Source organism: Haemaphysalis longicornis, unplaced genomic scaffold, assembly GCF_048455015.1.
Source record: "Haemaphysalis longicornis isolate Haplotype H1 unplaced genomic scaffold, Haemaphysalis longicornis Haplotype H1 scaffold_80, whole genome shotgun sequence".
Taxonomy (NCBI): domain Eukaryota; kingdom Metazoa; phylum Arthropoda; class Arachnida; order Ixodida; family Ixodidae; genus Haemaphysalis; species Haemaphysalis longicornis.
The window spans coordinates 1166828-1187979 of record NW_027526446.1 but is presented as its reverse complement, the minus strand read 5'-3'; the positions used below and the strand labels follow the sequence as shown (position 1 = coordinate 1187979).

At 51.7% G+C, this 21152-nt stretch overlaps 2 protein-coding genes and 9 non-coding genes across 11 annotated transcripts; all 11 read right to left on the bottom strand.

Moving 5' to 3' along the window:
• Window positions 1-8526: 8526 nt before the first annotated feature.
• LOC144150838 (uncharacterized) lies at window positions 8527-10663 on the bottom strand. The gene has a single exon (XM_077682195.1). The coding sequence runs from the start codon at window positions 10661-10663 to the stop codon at window positions 9461-9463; it is 1203 nt and encodes a 400-aa protein (XP_077538321.1). The 3' UTR covers window positions 8527-9460.
• A 147-nt stretch (window positions 10664-10810) lies between these two features.
• Window positions 10811-10882, bottom strand: Trnam-cau (transfer RNA methionine (anticodon CAU)). The gene has a single exon. It is a non-coding gene; the product is annotated as a tRNA-Met (tRNA).
• Window positions 10883-11136: 254 nt separating this feature from the next.
• Window positions 11137-11208, bottom strand: Trnam-cau (transfer RNA methionine (anticodon CAU)). Its single transcript has one exon. It is a non-coding gene; the product is annotated as a tRNA-Met (tRNA).
• Window positions 11209-14229: 3021 nt separating this feature from the next.
• On the bottom strand, window positions 14230-15992 carry LOC144150839 (uncharacterized). Its single transcript, XM_077682196.1, has one exon. It carries the CDS (start codon window positions 15967-15969, stop codon window positions 14770-14772), a length of 1200 nt encoding a protein of 399 aa, XP_077538322.1. The 5' UTR covers window positions 15970-15992; the 3' UTR covers window positions 14230-14769.
• A 449-nt stretch (window positions 15993-16441) lies between these two features.
• Window positions 16442-16513, bottom strand: Trnam-cau (transfer RNA methionine (anticodon CAU)). Its single transcript has one exon. It is a non-coding gene; the product is annotated as a tRNA-Met (tRNA).
• A 417-nt stretch (window positions 16514-16930) lies between these two features.
• On the bottom strand, window positions 16931-17002 carry Trnam-cau (transfer RNA methionine (anticodon CAU)). The gene has a single exon. It is a non-coding gene; the product is annotated as a tRNA-Met (tRNA).
• Window positions 17003-19591: 2589 nt separating this feature from the next.
• Trnam-cau (transfer RNA methionine (anticodon CAU)) lies at window positions 19592-19663 on the bottom strand. Its single transcript has one exon. It is a non-coding gene; the product is annotated as a tRNA-Met (tRNA).
• A 254-nt stretch (window positions 19664-19917) lies between these two features.
• On the bottom strand, window positions 19918-19989 carry Trnam-cau (transfer RNA methionine (anticodon CAU)). Its single transcript has one exon. It is a non-coding gene; the product is annotated as a tRNA-Met (tRNA).
• Window positions 19990-20080: 91 nt separating this feature from the next.
• Trnam-cau (transfer RNA methionine (anticodon CAU)) lies at window positions 20081-20152 on the bottom strand. Its single transcript has one exon. It is a non-coding gene; the product is annotated as a tRNA-Met (tRNA).
• Window positions 20153-20406: 254 nt separating this feature from the next.
• Trnam-cau (transfer RNA methionine (anticodon CAU)) lies at window positions 20407-20478 on the bottom strand. Its single transcript has one exon. It is a non-coding gene; the product is annotated as a tRNA-Met (tRNA).
• A 254-nt stretch (window positions 20479-20732) lies between these two features.
• On the bottom strand, window positions 20733-20804 carry Trnam-cau (transfer RNA methionine (anticodon CAU)). Its single transcript has one exon. It is a non-coding gene; the product is annotated as a tRNA-Met (tRNA).
• Window positions 20805-21152: the final 348 nt, after the last annotated feature.

Sequence of the window (21152 nt, the reverse complement as noted above, 5' to 3'; positions counted from 1 at the left end):
TCTGAGGGAAAAAGGCGGCGGCAGCTTCTTCGGCCAGCTCGTTTACGCTCACACCTCCGCGAAGTGCGACTCGTGCGGCACTGGTGTTCGTTTTGCGCTTTCCAAGAAGAGATCGGAGAAAAGCCCAGACTTTCGAAGTGTGCGTGTGCCCATTTATGGTCTCGCACACATCCATCCAACGCTCGGTGGCTAATGCGTTAGTGTGACTCTCGATTTTCTTCTGAACCTCGAGAAGGCGTCGCTTGAGATGTGGCGCACGACCAGACTTTTTGTATTGACGGAAAATTCGCAACCGGCGGTTCCACAGCGTCACCAAGTGTCTGTCTGGCTCCGGGTGATCTGGAGGGACGCGCAATTTCTTGGTAGATTGTTCTTTCGCTATGCACAGCTGGTCTGAGAGATTTTGAATTCCGGCGGCTGGTGGCTCTTCCATTAAAATGCACCGTTACTTGTCCCAGTGCGTAATGTACGCCGTCTTCGCGTAAGACCCATCGCTAGTTCGTTGTGGGCGTTGTCCGCCAGTGCGGAGATGGATTAGAATGGGCAGGTGGTCACTCCCTAACGTATCCTCGTAGGTTTCCCACCTTGACAGCTTCGGATGCGACACCCACGAGAGATCCGGCGTTGTGTCAGCTTGCTTTTGTGTTTGGCCTAATCGAGTGTGCGTCAGTGGTGCGTTTAGCAACGTCAGGCCGTATGCCGTCGCGTCTGCCATGATGTGCTTGCCCCGGGCGCTGGTCTTCTCGTAGCCCCAAGCAACATGCTGAGCGTTAAAATCGCCGCACATAACTGTAACGTCCTTAGGGTACAGCTTCTGGAAGTGCTGGACGAAGCTGAGGTCTATGTGCGATAATTGCGATTTCTTACGCGCGCCTTCTGGACATGTATACACAGAAAACACCAAAATTGTTCGGTGTGGTGATATTTCAACTCGACACCCCGCTACTTCGGTGAAAGCGTTGCACCACGGTTGAGTGTCGAGTTCTACGTGCGTAAACCCCCTGTGGATGAACAGTGCCGCTTTGACAGGTTGTGTGGCATCGTCGCGGGGTGCATATCCTTCGTATGACGGGATCCTCACGAGTGGTCCGTTAACCTCCTGAAGTGCAATAATAGCTGGAGTGTTTCTTCCCTGAATTAACTGAAATCTGTCGATGAAGTCCGCTTTCCTCCTCCTAAAAGACCGGCAGTTCCACTGTAATACGGTCGTCCACGGATGGTAACCCGTGAAGTTGAAGCCATTATTGTGTGTCATGATGGGTGGCTTTAGGACGCACTGCGGCTGCCGAAGGTGTAGCAAGGGAGCAGGCTTGCAAGGGGAGGATTCCCGCAATTACCAGTTTGTCCAGGATTGTTCGCACACATGTCTCGACGATATGGTCTGTTGTGACCTGGCCTTGCAGCGAAGCTTGCACCACGCTGGGTGGCGAGATCACCATGGGTGTCGCGGCGCGCTCCGCGCGACTGCTCCGTAGGCGTGCCTGGAGCTCCTTGCGCCGCGCAGCTTTCTCAGCAATGCGGGCGTTGACTTCTGCCAGTGCCCGTTCCATCTCACGCCGAATTTCTTGTACCTGGTTATGCAAGTCTCGCTCCTCTTCTCGGAGAGCCGCGATCATAGCTCCTAGATCGTCGTCTGTTGCAGGAGTCAAAGCGGGTGAATCTTGAGTGGAGGACGGTTGTGCCGATCGTTGGATAGGAGGCATGATTGACGCGGTGGCAGTAGCATACGTGACCTTTTTATTGGTTGACTCTTTAGCGATTTGCGATCCAGGAGAAGCGGCGGCCCTGTCCAATTGTGAAGCAGCGGGGGCACCAACACTACGGCTCCTGCTGCGGCTGGGACTGGTTTCGGAGAGTGGCATGAAGCGATTGCCGTGGTTCCAACTGGACGAGCGACGCCTGCTTCTACGTCGATTGCGACTACGCGAGCGGCGATCTTTTGCCCGCTCCTTGCTTCGTTCTTCAAATCGGCGACGCGAGGGGCACTCGGCGTCAGTACCTAGGTGTCCAGACTGCTTGCAGTTTCGGCAGTATGGTGTCTGATCCATGCACTGGACATCAGCAGAGTGCTGCCTTCCGCATTTGGCACAGGTGCTAGGGTGCGGGCAAATGTCTTTCTTGTGTCCAAGGCCTTGACAATTGTGGCAAACCAGACTCCGCACCTCGTACATGGAAACCTTCGTGAGTACACTCCAGTACCTGATCGTCCGTGGCGGTCTGGTTCCCTCGAACGTCACGAGGCAGGCTCCTCGCTTCCCCATCAGCCGTGCGGCAATGATGTGGTGGCTCTCCGAGTACAGGGCTCTTCTTAGGGACTCCGCCGTCTCCGACGGGTCAACTCGGTAGATGACACCACGACACATGCCCTTTCCAGGGGTTTGGTGTGCAGTAATCGGAATCGTTTGGTTCGGCGATATTCGGATGGACGTGAGTCGCAAGAGGCCTTTGGCGTGCTGGGCGTCGTAAGTCTCGATTGTCACTGTATTCGATGCGCTGTTCGTGCGGATGGCTACGTGATGCTGAAGCTCTGACGGTGGAGCAGCTGCCATAACCGTAGTGTGAAGCAGACGCTGTGAAACGCTCGCCAGCGCAACACGCGTTGTTGGTCGAAGGGTGATTAGGTAGCTTGGAAGCTTAGAGCGAGGAATTTCTTCCGTCGGCGCTCCAGGCTCCGCCTTCCTCGCGAATCGTGGGCGACGCTTTGGTCCCTGGATAGTCCACAGGCCGAACCGTTCGTCATTATCCTGCGCTGACGGGTCTCTTGCCGACCATTCAGCCTGGTAGTCCGAGACCCGGGTGCGGTCAATGGGGCTCCTGGAGTGATGCGGTGATCTCGAAGCGAAAGAGGAGTCGGTGTCGGTGTCTTCTATTTCCATGAAGTGTCCTGCACTTCTGCGTGCGCGATGGTGCGTTGCTCGGCTTTTGCGGCGTTCTTCCCGTTGGTGATCAAGCAGGGTGTCTCGGTCGTTGGGGCTTCCTTTTCTGCGGCGCTCTCGAGAGCGCGCGCGAGGGCCGCGCAAAGCATCTCGGCCTGAGTAGTCATCCAGTGTCCTGCGGGTCTTCTCGCCTGGTTCTATCGCGTAGCAAGAAACGGGCGCGATAAGCGATTCCGGAGCGCTGGTCGTTGCATCAGACGCTGGAGCGCTGACCGTCACCGACTGAGCTGGCGGGGAAGCACGAGCGCCGAGGTCGATGACGCCGGCAGCCGCAGGTTGAGCTGGCGGTGATGCACGTGCACCGTGCTCCGCCATGCCGGCGCTCCGAAGAGCTCCCGGCGTTAGGCTTATGCAAACGGCACAGTTCGAACGAGGTTTACTCTGTAGGGCACGAAGTACTGACCGTGTCTCACTTCACCAGAGAGAGCGCTTCCGTTGGCGATCCCGACGGTGTAGGTTGTGTCGCAGTTCTTGGCGTGGTGTCGACGTTCGCAGAGGTAAAGCAGACAGCCGAAAGCATACACAGCCGTTCTCTCTGGCCACCTAGCGGCCTTCCTAACCGGAGAGACGAAACGGGGCAGATATGTTTGGCTCACATATAACCACGACTGGGAACTTGTATTTAAACATGCGCTGCCGAAAATCTGACATCCGCCCTCGCAGTCCTCTTGTGTTCCATTGCATCACGAAAGAATTGTGAAGTCTCTCTTCCAGTAAAGTTATGCCGGTTTTTTGCGCCATAATAAATCACTGGAGTGCCTCAATGAGCGGCTCCAACGCATCTAGAACCTGCACCACAGTTTTCGCAGATTGACTTTTCAGACCTGCGATGAGCTTTCGCATAGTGTTTAGCAGCTGTTTAAGCATGCGTAACACCTTCTCATCTGCGATCCTCTCTTCATTGCTGTGCTTTTCATGTGGGCCTTTCACTACAATGGCTGACTTGTTTGCAGCAGAAACCGTTTGCGACAAGAGAGGCCAGTCGTCGGCGGATACAGTTCCAGACGCAATATTTGCTCGACGAGGAGGAACCGGAGGAGGTCGTGGTTCTTCCTGTGTCAACACCTGTGGGAGTGGCGCCAACGGTGGCGCCGCTGTGGTTTGCAAATCCCTTGGGCGAGATATACTGCGTGACTGTCGACGTCTGCGACGGGAGCTTCGACGACGTCTCCAAACGGATGCTGCAGCCTCTCTGTGCGTAGAGTTATCTCTGACCATCGTGTGCAGAACTCGACGCTCATGCATCATTTTTGGGCATTCATTAGAGGTTGCCTCGTGAGGACCCGAACAATTTGCACATTTCAGCCTGCCTTTGCAGTTAACATGGTCATGAGCATCACCACACCGCTTGCATGCTACGGCATTCTTACAAGCAGCAGTGACATGACCTAGCTTCTGACACTTATAGCATTGAAGGGGCCGTGGCACATACGGACGCACACGATGTCGCACGTAGCCTACTTTCACAGACGCTGGAAGCGAATCGCACTGAAATACTACCTTAACGCACCGCGAGCGACCGATGCGATGAATGTCCAGGATGCGGACCGTTGACGAAAGGAGCTGCACTAGGTCACTGTCGTTGATCTCCGGGTCTACATCAGAGATGACACCAGTCGTTGTTTCCTTTCCGTGAGCCAAGAACGAACGCACCTGGATGTTTCCTAACCCTGTGATGGCCTTCAAAGTGTCTATGATGCCGTCGGTGGTCACATCAACCATTAGCACGTTCAATCGGGCATTGATCCGGATTTCCTTGACCTGGTTAACCGCAACCCGGCGAAAGTACTCTGTCAGTTTCTGACGGTTCAACGTATTTAGGTTATCGGTCTTCTTGACGGGCACATAACCAACCGTGAAGACCTTCGGACCAGTGGGCATTCCGGCCATCGCCTCACTTGTCGTTGAGGTGCGGCGGAGTTTCCTCTTCAAACGACGCCCTGTGACGACGGTGAATTCGCTGTCCGAGTCCATTTCCTCAGTCATGGAGCCTTCCGAGAATTCGTGCCAGCCAGGGGAATCCAAGTTGTCGGCTCCCGGCAGCGGAGACGACGCCGACCGCTGTGCAGGGTCGGGGGGAGGAGGGGGTTCATTATCCCCCATCCTTGAAGATATCGTGTCGAGAAAGCAGTTTTTAGAGAGGAAAACTTGCGAAAAAACAAGAGAGCTCAAGGAACAGAACCTTCCTTCTGCTTCTTCACAAGGTCATTCAATAAGTGCATTCAGTTTGGCATAGACTCCTCGAGTTTGTACACATCTCGGATGTAGGTCACACTCTCAGTGAAGTAGTCCTTAGCAGCCCGCCCGTTTGGGTTAGCATGCCTGACATCCATACGGGGCCTCCATAAGCTATGTAGGCTCAGAAGCATGAACATGTCCAGAGGGACACCGTCTTCATTATCGGTAGGCAAGAACCGTATACCAAAGGGTGTGACTGGTAATGCCTTTTTAAGTGTTCTCTGGAGGATGTCCCAATGGAAAACGGCATCTGAACAATCCAGAAATATGTGCTCAACTGTTTCTGGCCTGTGGCAAAAAACACAGTTTACGTCCCAAGGCACAAAAATACCTCTTTCCTGCAACCATGGTTTCACGGGCAGTGTTCCAGTGTGTAGCTGGAAAAAGAAACTTTTGGCTGATGCCTTCACCGGCATCTTTTTGACTCGCTTTAAGACATTCATTGCATTGGTATTAATACCTATGGGTCTGTAGACGGGGACAGGTAAGGATATTTCAATGACATCTATATACCCGTTTCTACGTGCTACACCGCTGAGATACTCCAGTGAAAACCGCGCCTTTAGAAATTTATACGACCACACAACTTCACGCAGAAATCCTCGAAGGCTGGTCCTTGGTACAGCGCTTGTAGAAACAATGAAATCAGGTAGTGCCTCTCGCAGTCTTATCTGAATCATTGTCCGTAGGAAGCTGTCACCTTGGTCTCTTAGAAACAAAAACCGTGACACCACTTGTCTCAAAAATAATTGCACAAGTCCCAGACCCCCCGACTTAACAGGAAGAAACAAATTGGAACGGCTCATGCGCTCCCACGTGGAGCCCCAAACAAAAATTGCAAACACTCTGTGCAACCGTTGTATGTTTGACCGCGTCATGAAAAGAAGCTGTAGCACATACCACACCTTGGCAACTAGAAAAATATTACATACCGTTGCTCGGGCAAACATCGATAAATCGCGTCCGCCCCACTTCATCGTCTTTTCCCGGACGAGTTCGATTTGCTCTGCCCAGAAAGTATCCGTGTCGCGGTAGTGATCTAGTGGCAGACCAAGGTACCTGGAGGGCGTGATGGTCCTCTAGACGTTTTCGTATGTTTGTTCCGGGGCTTCCCATTCGCCATGCCAAAATCCGAGGCATTTTCCTCAGTTTACCATGCTTCCAGTATATTTGCCAAAGAGTTTTGCTTTTTGTACAGCAGCGGTAATGCTTGTTTTGTCCTGACGTATGACGGCAACATCATCGGCGTAGGCCAATATTTTAACTTCACTTGAAGTCAGCCGGTATCCGCACACATTATCGCTGTTTAAGACACTTAAACAGAAAGGCTCAAGGTATATCGCGAAAAGCAGCGGTGCCAGTGGGCAGCCTTGCTTAATTGAGGAACGTATCGCAATCCGTTCAGTGAGTGTTTTGTTAATGATGACACTTGTTGTGCTCTGGAAGTAACTCATTTTGACACCTTCTAGTATAACTGAACCGATGTTGACATGTTCAAGTATTTCAAAAAGAATATCATGGGCGACACAATCGAACGCTTTTTCCCAATCTAGCTGCAGAATAGCCACTTGCCCTCCAAAAGCATCCACACATTCTAAAATGCTTCTGGCCACGTGTATGTTAGTCATTATTGAGCGCCCCGTTATTCCGCATGTTTGGTGGGGCCCCACTATTGATGTTATAATACCCTGTACTCTTCTGGCCAATACTTTCATATAGACCTTATAGTCCACATTAGTGAGACTAATTGGCCTGTAACCCTTTACCGATAAGAGTTTGACGGGATCATCAGACTTCGGGATTAACACAAGGTGGGACTGACAAAAGGATGGTGGCAGTTGCTTCCTCTCGTACGATTGCACGAGAACATGGTAAAGTATGATTGCCAACTCCGCCCTAAAGGCTTTATAAAAACAGGCCCCTATGCCGTCTGGACCAGGGGTCTTATCAGGGCTCAAATCGTCAATGGCTTGTTCTATCTCAGCTAGAGTTATCGGCTCTTCGAGTTTTGTTCTAATTTCAGAATCCAGCTTCGGCATTTGCTGCAGAAAATGATGCCGAAAACTGTCTTCAAAGTCCCGCTTCCGCCCTAACAGATCGCGATAATGCTCGTAAAAAGCACGCTGGATGGTTTCACTATCACGCGCAATACATCCATCGTATTCAACCGCTTTTATCTCGTTTCGAGTTGCGTATCTTTTAGGGGCGAAGCTCCTTAGGGCGTGGGTCTGTCCATCCTCGACGTATGTATGTAGCCACCTCTAGTTTAGTTCTTGGATTGTTTACTAGATGGCGTGGCTACCTCTAGTTTAGTTCTTGGATTGTTTACTAGATGGCGGTACTTGTATATGATGAAAAGATGCGCTTGGATTGTTTACTAGATGGCGTGGCTACCTCTAGTTTAGTTCTTGGATTGTTTACTAGATGGCGGGGAGCGTTGTAATAAAATCCGTTCGCTGTTGGCGCGCGCTCGGAGTCGCCCGATGGATAAGGCTGCAGATGTGCGAGCCCGCGAGGCAGAAGCGCTCCGTGAAGCTGCGCGACGCCGCCGCCAAGATCCTGCCGTACGAGAGCGGGAGGCCGAAGCGTGTCGTCTGGCTGCGCGACGCCGCCGCCAAGATCCCAACGAGAGGCCCAAGCGTCACGGCAACGGCGCGAGGACCCTGCCGTACGCGAAGGGGCACGGCTGCGGCGCGAAGAGGATCTCCAAAACGTCAGAGAGCGGGAAGCGGCGAGAAAGCGCGCGTATCGGCAGGCAGACCCCGATGCAGTGAGAGCTCGTGAGGCGTCTGAAAAACACATCAGGCGAGCTCAGCCCCAAGGTGCCGACGCGCGGTTTAAGCGAGACTTTCTAGACGTTACGTTCGGACACAGATGTAGTGGGCGAACTTTCACTGAAGAGTCACGGTTTTACCGATGATTTCCCCTCAGGAGCTTCGCCCACTCATCATCATTCACCCCGTCGATATGCTGTGAATTTTTTTTGTCACACAAAGCACGTTTTGTTGGTCGTTCCCCAAGCCATAACTTCTCTGCGCGGGCTCTTATTATGGCCCCTTTATATTTTTCAGCGTCTATGTGCTCTAACTCGGCCTTTACTTGTTTCACTTGGGTAGCGTTATTTTCCAAGTGCGCATTCTGCGCGCTCAAGAGAAACTGGAGTTCAGTAAGCAGTTCATTTTCTTTCTCTTTGTCTTTTTGCCGTAACACTGCCGACCTTTCTAGGGCGTCCATTTTCACTTCTTGTTTAAAAGTTTATGTTCTCATCATTTTCTTTGAACAGTAGTTTAATTTTCTTTTTTACTCTATCCGATAACACCTCGTCATGTAATAACTTAGCATTAAACTTCCATAGTTCCCAATTAAACTTGGGCTTTCTTTTTTCCGTTCCAATAACTAGTGTCACTAAGCTGTGGTCACTAAAGCAAACGTGCTTTATCTGATAATTGTTACAATGGGGGACAAGATCTGTGGAAACGTAAATTCTATACAGTCTGGCTTGACTACCGTTCTGGAAGTGTGTGTACTGACTTGCCATTCCCGCCGTAAGTGTTCGGCCAATGTCCTCCAAGTTATTTTCGTGGACCATTGTGTTTAACAATAGCGCACTGGAGTCACGGACCATCAGATTGGCCGCTCTATCGTCTGCGTTGCATACACAATTGAAATCGCCTAGCAGTATGACGTAACCTTCAGTATCAAGAAATCTTTCGAATTGTTGAAAGAAATCTTTTCTTTCCAGCTGTATATTCGGCGCGTACACACAAATGATTCGAAAATTTGTCGCAGACAAGTTAATGTCGCACACTATCAGACGGCCACTTTCGCATGAGAAAATAGGTTGCACGTCAAACCCAACTGAATTTCTAATGAATAAGGCACAGCCCCCCGATCGGCCTACGGCATGAGCGACACATACATAATAACGTGCTTTAAATTGATCCACCATTCGGTCTGTTTGGTCTTCGCTTTCTATTTTGGTTTCTTGGACCGCAATGATGTCAAGGTCGTTTTCCAAGAAAAGGCGGTTCACCTGATACTGCCGCCTTTTTGCGGCCAAGCCACGTACGTTTAACGTGGCAATTCGCAAAGCTCTGTTCAATTTGTGTTCCATCTAATGTTCAAACAGACCGATTGATCCTAACACAGGTGCACAGAAAAGAAAAGTCAACTTTAAGCCGTAGGGTGTTTTTAAGCAATTGTGTCTCTAAAGCGCATACCTCAGAGTCCGAAAGGGTGCCCACGTAAGTCCAATCCGTCAGTGCCTATCCACAGCATTGTAGCAGCTACGTCGGCGTTGCTGCCGGCGTCGTCTCAGGTGCCCTCCTGTCTGGTGGAACGTTGGGCTTGGGCCGAAGCGTCGAACGCCGCCCAGGCGGTGCTTTCGGAGGCGGCTCGTCGGGAGTCGCGTTGCCTTCATCGGTCGGGCCGGCGTTGCTCTCGCGGACCCGTTTACCGCAGGTGCTGCCGGCTGGTTCTTTGCTGGTGTCCATTGTGACGATGTCGTCGTCGTCGTCCTTAGCACCGCCCCCCGGGTTGTCTTCGGAGCCGCTTTCTTTGGCGACTTCCGTGAAGGCTGGAACTTCTTGGTTAAGATTCTGCGCCTCGTTTTGTTGCACTTCAGGATTCTTGCCGGTAACTTGAACGGGGGCTGCAGGTGTCGGCGCTGGCACGTCCCCTCCCCCTCCAGCGGCAACCTCTTCCGCTTCTGCTTCGTCCATGAGGTGTTCCGACTTGTCGTCACCCCCCGCGGGTCCGGCGACGCTGGCATACGTTTGCACGCACTGGCTGTCGTCGTGGCCGAAACGCCGACAACGCGTGCAGCGCGGCACACGGCACTCCCGCCGTACGTGGCCCGAACGGTGACAGCGCAGGCAGAGCGGCAGGCGTCCCGGGACGACGACGAGGGTGTTGTCACCGGCGATGCGCAGCTGATGGGGCACATCGTCAGGGGTCATGCCGGCCTTGAGCTTGAGCGACACAAGGCGCGTCGTCGTGCCTTTCTCGTTGCATCCGGACACCCGCCAGCGGTCCCTTGCGACTTCCGTCACCACCCCAAAAGGGGCAAAAGCCGCACGCACAAGGTCGTCCGGAACACCGTAAAGGACCCAGTGCACCTTTACCCGAAGCACTTTGTTACCCGGGTCGATGACCATGCAGCGCAAGTCCTTCCCTTTCACGTCGCGTAAAGCTACCAATTTCTTGGCACTCTCGGCGTCCTTGAATGTCACCGCCCACACGTGATTCATTTGGAACGCCCCCAACGCTATCACGTCGGGGAGCAGTTCCAAACGTGCGAGCGTGTCGCGGAAATCTTCTACTCGATAAGGTCTCGCTTTAACATCGGCGTGCAAAAATACGGTGTTCAAAACGAACCGACCTGTTGGCAGTTGAGGCAGAATTATCTGATAGTCCCTGGTTTCAGCATCCGTTGTCCTGTTACCGCGGCCCGAGGCCGCAACGGCCGCTCCAACTTGGGAGCTCGACATCACACGCCCGTCCGCCACGGTGGCCGGAAGTGGAATCCCCACTGCGCCACTCTGCTGGACACTCACTGTAACTGCTGCTGATCACACAGTCGTGGGACACGGATGTACGACTGAGAAATAAAATGCCACCCGAAAAAGAAAATAGAGTAGCAGAGCGTGGTTTCGATCCACGGACCTCTGGGTTATGGGCCCAGCACGCTTCCTCTGCGCCACTCTGCTGGACACTAACTGTAACTACTGCTGATCACACAGTCGTGGGACACGGATGCACGACTGAGAAATAAAATGCCACGCGAAAAAGAAAATAGAGTAGCAGAGCGTGGTTTCGATCCACGGACTTCTGGGTTATGGGCCCAGCACGCTTCCTCTGCGCCACTCTGCTGGACACTCACTGTAACTGCTGCTGATCACACAGTCGTGGGACACGGATGTACGACTGAGAAATAAAATGCCACGCGAAAAAGAAAATAGAGTAGCAGAGCGTGGTTTCGATCCACGGACTTCTGGGTTATGGGCCCAGCACGCTTCCACTGCGCCACTCTGCTTTTTTTTTTTTTTCTTTATTGCCGGTCTTCGACATAACGCAAGTCATTCAACACACCACATACAACAGGCACACACAAAAAGCTGCCAGTCGTGACTCCGACTTGGCTTTGTCATTGGTTCATTACTTAATAGCAGTTAGTGTTTCAACTAAATCCAACCACTCAGGAGCTGGCTGTAGCGTTCTTTGCCCCTCAACAAATTGTGCAACGCTTTCCCGCAGTAACTGCCGCGCCGGTCGAGCATTCGCGTCGCCATGGAGCCAGGCCATGCGCGCACGCCAGATGCTATGGAGGCCCAAAAGCATCACTAAGTCGTAGGGGACCCCTTCTTCATTGTCTGTGCATAGATACCGGATACCATGTGAATTAAGTGGGAATTCTTTGTGTAGTGTTCGTTGCATCACATCCCAAGAGTGTACCGCCATCCAACAGTGTATGAAAACGTGTTCTATGTTCTCTGGTTGTTTGCAAATTGTGCAGTCTGTACCCCATGGTGTCTCTAATCCCTTTTCTTTTAACCATGTTTTCACTGTTAGTGTCCCTGAATGAAGTTTGAAGAAAAAAGACTTCACCCCCGACGGCACAGGCATCCTTTTCACTCTCTTGAGTACGTCCTGCCCTGGCCCTGCACTGTACAGCGCTCTATAGCGCGGAACAGGGAACAAACTATCACACACATCCTTGTACAATTTTTTCCGCGACACTGTACTCAAGTACTGCATAGAAAAACGAGTCGATAGGAACCTTGCCGACATTACAACCTCTTTAAAATAACCCTGAATCCGCCCCTGAATATGCACACTTGACACAACCACTTCCGGTAACGCGTGAGACAGCCGCACTTGGCAGACTGTCCGCAAGAAGGGGTCGCTCGTATCTCTCAAAAAGAGAAATCTGCTCACTAACTGGCGGACAAATAGATGGGTCAGTCCAAGACGCCCTCCTTGACCCGCCGAAACAGATTATCCCTGCTACACCTTTCCCAGGAGGAAGACCATATAAACACCGCGAATGCTCGGTGCATTCTTTGCACATTCACACGTGAGCAATGTAACACTTGCATAACATACCACAGCTTGGCAACAAAAAATAAATTACATACGGTCGCTTTCGCAAACATTGATAGAAAGGCCCCTTTCCACTTTTCCCCTTTTTCCCGTATTTCCTGCGTTTGGGCCCGCCAGTACGGTTCGCTGTCCTGGTAGCATTCAAGCGGCGTACCAAGGTACTTAACAGGGCTGGTTTCCCAACTGATGTTGGCGAAATAGTCCGGTGTTGATGGCCAGTCCCCGTGCCAGAAACCCAGGCACTTCCCCCAGTTTACCCCGCTGCCCGTAATTACCCCAAATCGTTTCACACTGTCAACTGCAGTTCTAACACTCTCCTTCGTGGTACAAAAAACAGCAATGTCATCAGCGTATGCGAGAAGTTTCACTTCCGCCTCACACAGCTGAAACCCGCGAATGTGTTCGTTTTCGATTATCTTTAAACACAGAGTTTCAATATACAGACAAAATAAAAGTGGGCTTAGAGGGCAGCCCTGGCGTACCGACCGTTCCACGCTAATGGGGGCCCCCAGAGTCTTGTTAACGATTAATCTCGTGGTGCACTTCCGGTACGCCAGAGCCACACCCTCTTTAATGACTGTCCCTACATTCACATAGTCCAAAATAAGTAACAACAGTTCATGGGAGACACAATCAAAAGCTTTCTCCAGGTCGAGCTGGAGAATAGCCACACGAGCTTCGGCAGCGTCACAGCATTCTAGAACACACCTTGCCTTATGCGTGTTGGTGAAAATCGTCCGTCCTTTAATGCCACACGTCTGATGTGTTCCTACCACTTGAGTGACGATTGTTTGCATTCTCTGGGCTAACACCTTCATAAAAATCTTATAATCTACATTCGTCAAAGTGATTGGGCGATATGCTGTTACCTGTTTAAGCTTATCTGTGTTGTCTGTTTTAGGTATTAGTATCGTGTGTGCCTGTGCGTATGACAAGGGCAAAGCCTTGCGTTCCAGAGCCTCGTTAAAAAGTGCTGCCAAGAGTGGCGCAAGCTCGGCTTTAAACGCCTTGTAAAAAGCCGCGCTTAGCCCGTCAGGTCCTGGCGACTTTCCTGGGTTTAGGTTGTTGATGGCACTTTCGACTTCAGCAGGTGTTATGGGCTGCTCTAACCTTTCTTTACTGTTTTCGTCGATTCTCGGCATTGCGCCGAGGAACTCGGTTTTAAATGCCTCCAAATCAACCATGCGAAAAGCAAACAATCCTTTGAAGTAGTGAAAAAAAGCCCGCGCGATTTCATGCTTATCGTCCGTCACCCTTCCCTCAAACTCTATCTGTCTTATCTCGTTACGTCGCGCGTTCGCCCGCTCTAAACCCATCGCACGCTTAGTAGGCGTTTCTCCGGACGCTAACTGGTCTACTCTCGCGCGCACGAGAGCTCCCCGATAGCGTTCGTCGTCCAGCACTTCAAGTTTTTGTTTAATTTTTGCAATATCTTCTTTGAACACCCCAGGCGCTTTGCACTCTTCGCGTGTTAGTTTCTCTAGGTTGGATCTTAGTGTTTTTTCAATAATTTTTTGTTCATATTTAATGACCGTGGACCTTTCTATGGCCCTCAGTTTCACGTCCTGTTTACACTCCTCCCACTGTTCGCAGATTTTACCCCCCTCTATTTCCCGTATTTTATTATTCACTGTTTCCACAAAGTCCCCGTCCATGAGCAACTTGTCGTTTAACTTCCATAGCTCCCACTTAAAGGGATTGGTCCGTTTTTTAAATCCTAGGTTGCACACAACCAAGCAGTGGTCCGAAAAGGATACGGGTTTTACGGCGTACCCTTCGCATTTCCCAATCAAGTCGGTTGTCACATATACCCTATCCAGTCTGGCGTGTCTAACACCCTGAAAATGTGTGAATTTCACATCACGTTCGCTTTCCAAGCATTCGCCCACGTCCACTAATCCAAAATAATCTATTATATCACACAACAGTACAGTACTTTCATCTCTAAAAGGAGTGGTGCTAGCCTTGTCGCGCGATGACAAGACGCAGTTAAAGTCGCCTAACACGACTAGCCGCTTTTCTGCGCATAGATAAGGCCGTACGTTACTGAAAAATACAGTTCTTTCTTTAGCGTCGTTCGGCGCATACAAACAGATAAATCGCCACTGCACTTCAGCAAACGCCACATCAGCAATCACAAGCCTGCCCGATAAACCGGAGAAGACATGTTTAACAACAAGGCTCGGCAGTTTTTTGACAAACAAAAGGCAGCCAGCGGAGAGGCCAACTGCATGGCTTACACATACAAAATACCGCGACGTGAAACGTCGCACCATGTCCCCGGTCTCATCCTCCCCTTCCACTTTCGTCTCCTGAACCGCTAGTATATCCACGTCCAAGTCAGTCAACAGGCGATATACTTGGCTCTGCCGTCGCTTACCCGAAAGGCCTCGGACGTTTAGGGTTGCAAGGTTCAGTGACTCGCAAGGCTCCATTTCCACTCTCATACTAGAAACCGGGGACATGGTGCTTACCTCTCACGTCCAGTGCTCCGTTAGGGGACGCCTTTGGGCCCCGGGTCGTATAGGTGCGTTGATGCCGATACCGCCACCCCTGTCGTTCTGCGCTCCGATACATTTGTCTTGAGCCGCGTCGTCGAACGACGCCCTGGCGTCGCCTTCATCGGCGGCTCGTCGGCCTGGGCTGTGATGTCATTTGCGTCACCCTCGGCAACGTCGACGTGGGCCCGCTTGGCTACAGTAGTCTCGGTCACTTCCATGGCATCGGGGTTCTGACTTGCCGTTAGGTGGTTGTCCGTTCGGGTGACGCCGTCTTTCGACAGGTCTCCCGCATCAACAGGCTTCCCCGTGGCTCCACTGTCGCCGCCCCCTGCTGCCGCGATGGCCTCGTCCTTTGTCTCATCGGCTGCCTCCTCCGGCCCCAGGTCCCCGGACCCCTTGGCAGCTTCCGCCGCCTCCGCCGCGTCCATGATGTACTCGGTGGCCAGGTCAGTGCCAGCGGGTCCCACAGCGCTCGCGTACGAGCGCTCACAGTGAGTGTCAGTGTGGCCGAAACGTCTACACCGGGAACACCTCGGCACCTTGCACTCACGTCTGACGTGGCCTTCGCCGTGACAACGAAGGCACTGCATAGGCCGCCCGGGTGCCACGACGAGAGCTAGCTCCCCGGCGACGCGAATTTGGTGGGGCAGGTCGCCTAGCTTCAGCCCAGACTTGAGCTTGAGTAGCACAGTCCTCGTCGTCGACGTTTTCTCGTTGACACCCGCAACACGCCACCGCTCTCTGGTCACCTCGCTGACACTGCCATAGGTTGAAAATGCCGAGCGAATGTCTTCGTCCGCCACCCCGTACAACAGCCAGTGGAGCTTGAGCTTCACTTCCTGGTTCTGCGGGTCAATCACGAGGCAGCGACGCCCCTTCACCACCATCTCGGTAGCGGCCAGCATCTTCCTAGTTGCGTCGGCGTTCTTGAAGGTCACTGCCCAGACGTGGTTGATTTGGTAAGCGCCCAAGGAAATAACCTCGGGCAGCGCACCATGCTGGGCCAGAGCGTCCCTGAAGTCTTCGACCCGGTATGGTCTTCCCTTTACGTCAGCGTGAAGGAAAACTGTGTTTGACACAATCCGTCCGGTAGGCAGCGTCGGCAAGATAATCTGATAGTCCTGTTCTTCGTTTCCCTCGCTCCTGTTTCCGCGGCTGGCTTCGGCCGCTATCACCGCTCGGTGCGAGCTCATGATTACACGACCGTTCACAGCGGTGCCCGGAAGTGGAATCCTCCGCCACTCTGCTGGACACTCACTGTAACTGCTGCTGATCACACAGTCGTGGAACACGGATGTACGACTGAGAAATAAAATGCCACCCGAAAAAGAAAATAGAGTAGCAGAGCGTGGTTTCGATCCATGGACTTCTGGGTTATGGGCCCAGCACGCTTCCTCTGCGCCACTCTGCTGGACACTCACTGTAACTGCTGCTGATCACACAGTCGTGGGACACGGATGTACGACTGAGAAATAAAATGCCACGCGAAAAAGAAAATAGAGTAGCAGAGCGTGGTTTCGATCCACGGACTTCTGGGTTATGGGCCCAGCATGCTTCCTCTGCGCCACTCTGCTGGACACTCACTGTAACTGCTGCTGATCACACAGTCGTGGGACACGGATGTACGACTGAGAAATAAAATGCCACCCGAAAAAGAAAATAGAGTAGCAGAGCGTGGTTTCGATCCACGGACCTCTGGGTTATGGGCCCAGCACGCTTCCTCTGCGCCACTCTGCTGGACACTCACTGTAACTGCTGCTGATCACACAGTCGTGGGACACGGATGTACGACTGAGAAATAAAATGCCACCCGAAAAAGAAAATAGAGTAGCAGAGCGTGGTTTCGATCCATGGACTTCTGGGTTATGGGCCCAGCACGCTTCCTCTGCGCCACTCTGCTGGACACTCACTGTAACTGCTGCTGATCACACAGTCGTGGGACACGGATGTACGACTGAGAAATAAAATGCCACGCGAAAAAGAAAATAGAGTAGCAGAGCGTGGTTTCGATCCACGGACTTCTGGGTTATGGGCCCAGCACGCTTCCTCTGCGCCACTCTGCTGGACACTCACTGTAACTGCTGCTGATCACACAGTCGTGGGACACGGATGTACGACTGAGAAATAAAATGCCACCCGAAAAAGAAAATAGAGTAGCAGAGCGTGGTTTCGATCCACGGACCTCTGGGTTATGGGCCCAGCACGCTTCCTCTGCGCCACTCTGCTGGACACTCACTGTAACTGCTGCTGATCACACAGTCGTGGGACACGGATGTACGACTGAGAAATAAAATGCCACCCGAAAAAGAAAATAGAGTAGCAGAGCGTGGTTTCGATCCACGGACTTCTGGGTTATGGGCCCAGCACGCTTCCTCTGCGCCACTCTGCTGGACACTCACTGTAACTGCTGCTGATCACACAGTCGTGGGACACGGATGTACGACTGAGAAATAAAATGCCACGCGAAAAAGAAAATAGAGTAGCAGAGCGTGGTTTCAATCCACGGACCTCTGGGTTATGGGCCCAGCACGCTTCCTCTGCGCCACTCTGCTGGACACTCACTGTAACTGCTGCTGATCACACAGTCGTGGGACACGGATGTACGACTGAGAAATAAAATGCCACCCGAAAAAGAAAATAGAGTAGCAGAGCGTGGTTTCGATCCACGGACTTCTGGGTTATGGGCCCAGCACGCTTCCTCTGCGCCACTCTGCTTTTTTTTTTTTTTTTTTCTTTATTACCTGCTTGGTACAACATAACAAAACAAAAGGACATGCTTACAAACAGTACAAGGTAAAATAACACCAACCAATACACTGTGGCCGGTGCAGCTGAGTTAAAACCGTCTCATGGTTACAAGGTCATCCAATAAGTGCATCCAGTTTGGCATAGCCTCCTCGAGTTTGTACACATCTCGGATGTAGGTCACACTCTCAGTGAAGTAGTCCTTAGCAGTCCGCCCGTTTGGGTTAGCATGCCTAACATCCATACGGGGCCTCCATAAACTATGTAGGCTCAGAAGCATAAACATGTCCAGAGGGACATGTCCAGAGGGACAGAGGGACATGTCAACATCGGTTCAGTTATACTAGAAGGTGTCAAAATGAGTTACTTCCAGAGCACAACAAGTGTCATCGTTAACAAAACACTCACTGAACGGATTGCGATACGTTCCTCAATTAAGCAAGGCTGCCCACTGGCACCGCTGCTTTTCGCGATATACCTTGAGCCTTTCTGTTTAAGTGTCTTAAACAGCGATGATGTGTGCGGATACCGGCTGACTTCAAGTGAAGTTAAAATATTGGCCTATGCCGATGATGTTGCCGTCATATGTCAGGACAAACCAAGCATTACCGCTGCTGTACAAAAAGCAAAACTCTTTGGCAAACATACCGGAAGCATGGTAAACTGGGGCAAATGCCTCGGATTTTGGCATGGTGAATGGGAAGCCCCGGAACAAACATACGAAAACGTCCAGTGGACCATCACGCCCTCCAGGTACCTTGGTGTGCCACTAGATCACTACCGCGACACAGATACTTTCTGGGCAGAGCAAATCCAGCTCATCCGGGAAAAGACGATGAAGTGGGGCGGACGCGATTTATCGATGTTTGCCCGAGCAACGGTATGTAATATTTTTCTAGTTGCCAAGGTGTGGTATGTGTTACAGGTTCTTTTCATGACGCGGTTAAACATACAACGGTTGCACAGAGTGTTTGCAATTTTTGTTTGGGGCTCCACGTGGGAGCGCATGAGCCGTTCCAATTTGTTTCTTCCTGTTAAGTCGGGGGGTCTCGGACTTGTGCATTTATTTTTGAGACAAGTGGTGTCACGTTTTTTGTTTCTAAGAGACCAAAGTGATAGCTTCCTACGGACAATGATTCAGATAAGACTGCGAGAGGCACTACCTGATTTCATTGTTTCTACAAGCGCTGTACCAAGGACCAGCCTTCGAGGATTTCTGCGTGAAGTTGTATGGTCGTATAAATTTCTAAAGGCGCGGTTTTCACAGGAGTATCTCAGCGGTGTATCACGTAGAAAACTGTATAAAGATGTCATTGAAATATCCTTACCTGTTCCCGTCTACAGATCCATAGGTATTAATCCCACTTCAATGAATGTCTTAAAGCGAGTCAAAAAGATGCCGGTGAAGGCATCAGCCAAAAGTTTCTTTTTTCAGCTGCACACTGGGACACTGCCCGTGAAACCATGGTTGCAGGAAAGAGGTATTTTCGTTCCTTGGGACGTAAACTGTGTTTTTTGCCATAGGCCAGAAACAGTTGAGCACATATTCTTGGATTGTTCAGATGCCGTTTTCCATTGGGACATCCTCCAGAGAACACTTAAAAAGGCATTACCAATCACACCCTTTGGTATACGGGTCTGCGCCACTCTGCTGGACACTCACTGTAACTGCTGCTGATCACACAGTCGTGGGACACGGATGTACGACTGAGAAATAAAATGCCACCCGAAAAAGAAAATAGAGTAGCAGAGCGTGGTTTCGATCCACGGACCTCTGGGTTATGGGCCCAGCACGCTTCCTATGCGCCACTCTGCTGGACACTCACTGTAACTGCTGCTGATCACACAGTCGTGGGACACGGATGTACGACTGAGAAATAAAATGCCCCCCGAAAAAGAAAATAGAGTAGCAGAGCGTGGTTTCGATCCACGGACTTCTGGGTTATGGGCCCAGCACGCTTCCTCTGCGCCACTCTGCTGGACACTCACTGTAACTGCTGCTGATCACACAGTCGTGGGACACGGATGTACGACTGAGAAATAAAATGCCACGAGAAAAAGAAAATAGAGTAGCAGAGCGTGGTTTCGATCCACGGACCTCTGGGTTATGGGCCCAGCACGCTTCCTCTGCGCCACTCTGCTGGACACTCACTGTAACTGCTGCTGATCACACAGTCGTGGGACACGGATGTACGACTGAGAAATAAAATGCCACCCGAAAAAGAAAATAGAGTAGCAGAGCGTGGTTTCGATCCACGGACTTCTGGGTTATGGGCCCAGCACGCTTCCTCTGCGCCACTCTGCTGGACACTCACTGTAACTGCTGCTGATCACACAGTCGTGGGACACGGATGTACGACTGAGAAATAAAATGCCACGCGAAAAAGAAATTAGAGTAGCAGAGCGTGGTTTCGATCCACGGACCTCTGGGTTATGGGCCCAGCACGCTTCCTCTGCGCCACTCTGCTGGACACTCACTGTAACTGCTGCTGATCACACAGTCGTGGGACACGGATGTACGACTGAGAAATAAAATGCCACCCGAAAAAGAAAATAGAGTAGCAGAGCGTGGTTTCGATCCACGGACCTCTGGGTTATGGGCCCAGCACGCTTCCTCTGCGCCACTCTGCTGGACACTCACTGTAACTGCTGCTGATCACACAGCCATGGGACACGGATGTACGACTGAGAAATAAAATGCCACCCGAAAAAGAAAATAGAGTAGCAGAGCGTGGTTTCGATCCACGGACTTCTGGGTTATGGGCCCAGCACGCTTCCTCTGCGCCACTCTGCTGGACACTCACTGTAACTGCTGCTGATCACACAGTCGTGGGACACGGATGTACGACTGAGAAATAAAATGCCACGCGAAAAAGAAAATAGAGTAGCAGAGCGTGGTTTCGATCCACGGACCTCTGGGTTATGGGCCCAGCACGCTTCCTCTGCGCCACTCTGCTGGACACTCACTGTAACTGCTGCTGATCACACAGTCGTGGGACACGGATGTACGACTGAGAAATAAAATGCCACCCGAAAAAGAAAATAGAGTAGCAGAGCGTGGTTTCGATCCACGGACTTCTGGGTTACGGGCCCAGCACGCTTCCTCTGCGCCACTCTGCTGGACACTCACTGTAACTGCTGCTGATCACACAGTCGTGGGACACGGATGTACGACTGAGAAATAAAATGCCACGCGAAAAAGAAAATAGAGTAGCAGAGCGTGGTTTCGATCCACGGACCTCTGGGTTATGGGCCCAGCACGCTTCCTCTGCGCCACTCTGCTGGACACTCACTGTAACTGCTGCTGATCACACAGTCGTGGGACACGGATGTACGACTGAGAAATAAAATGCCACCCGAAAAAGAAAATAGAGTAGCAGAGCGTGGTTTCGATCCACGGACTTCTGGGTTATGGGCCCAGCACGCTTCCTCTGCGCCACTCTGCTGGACACTCACTATAACTGCTGCTGATCACACAGTCGTGGGACACGGATGTACGACTGAGAAATAAAATGCCACGCGAAAAAGAAAATAGAGTAGCAGAGCGTGGTTTCGATCCACGGACCTCTGGGTTATGGGCCCAGCACGCTTCCTCTGCACCACTCTGCTGGACACTCACTGTAACTGCTGC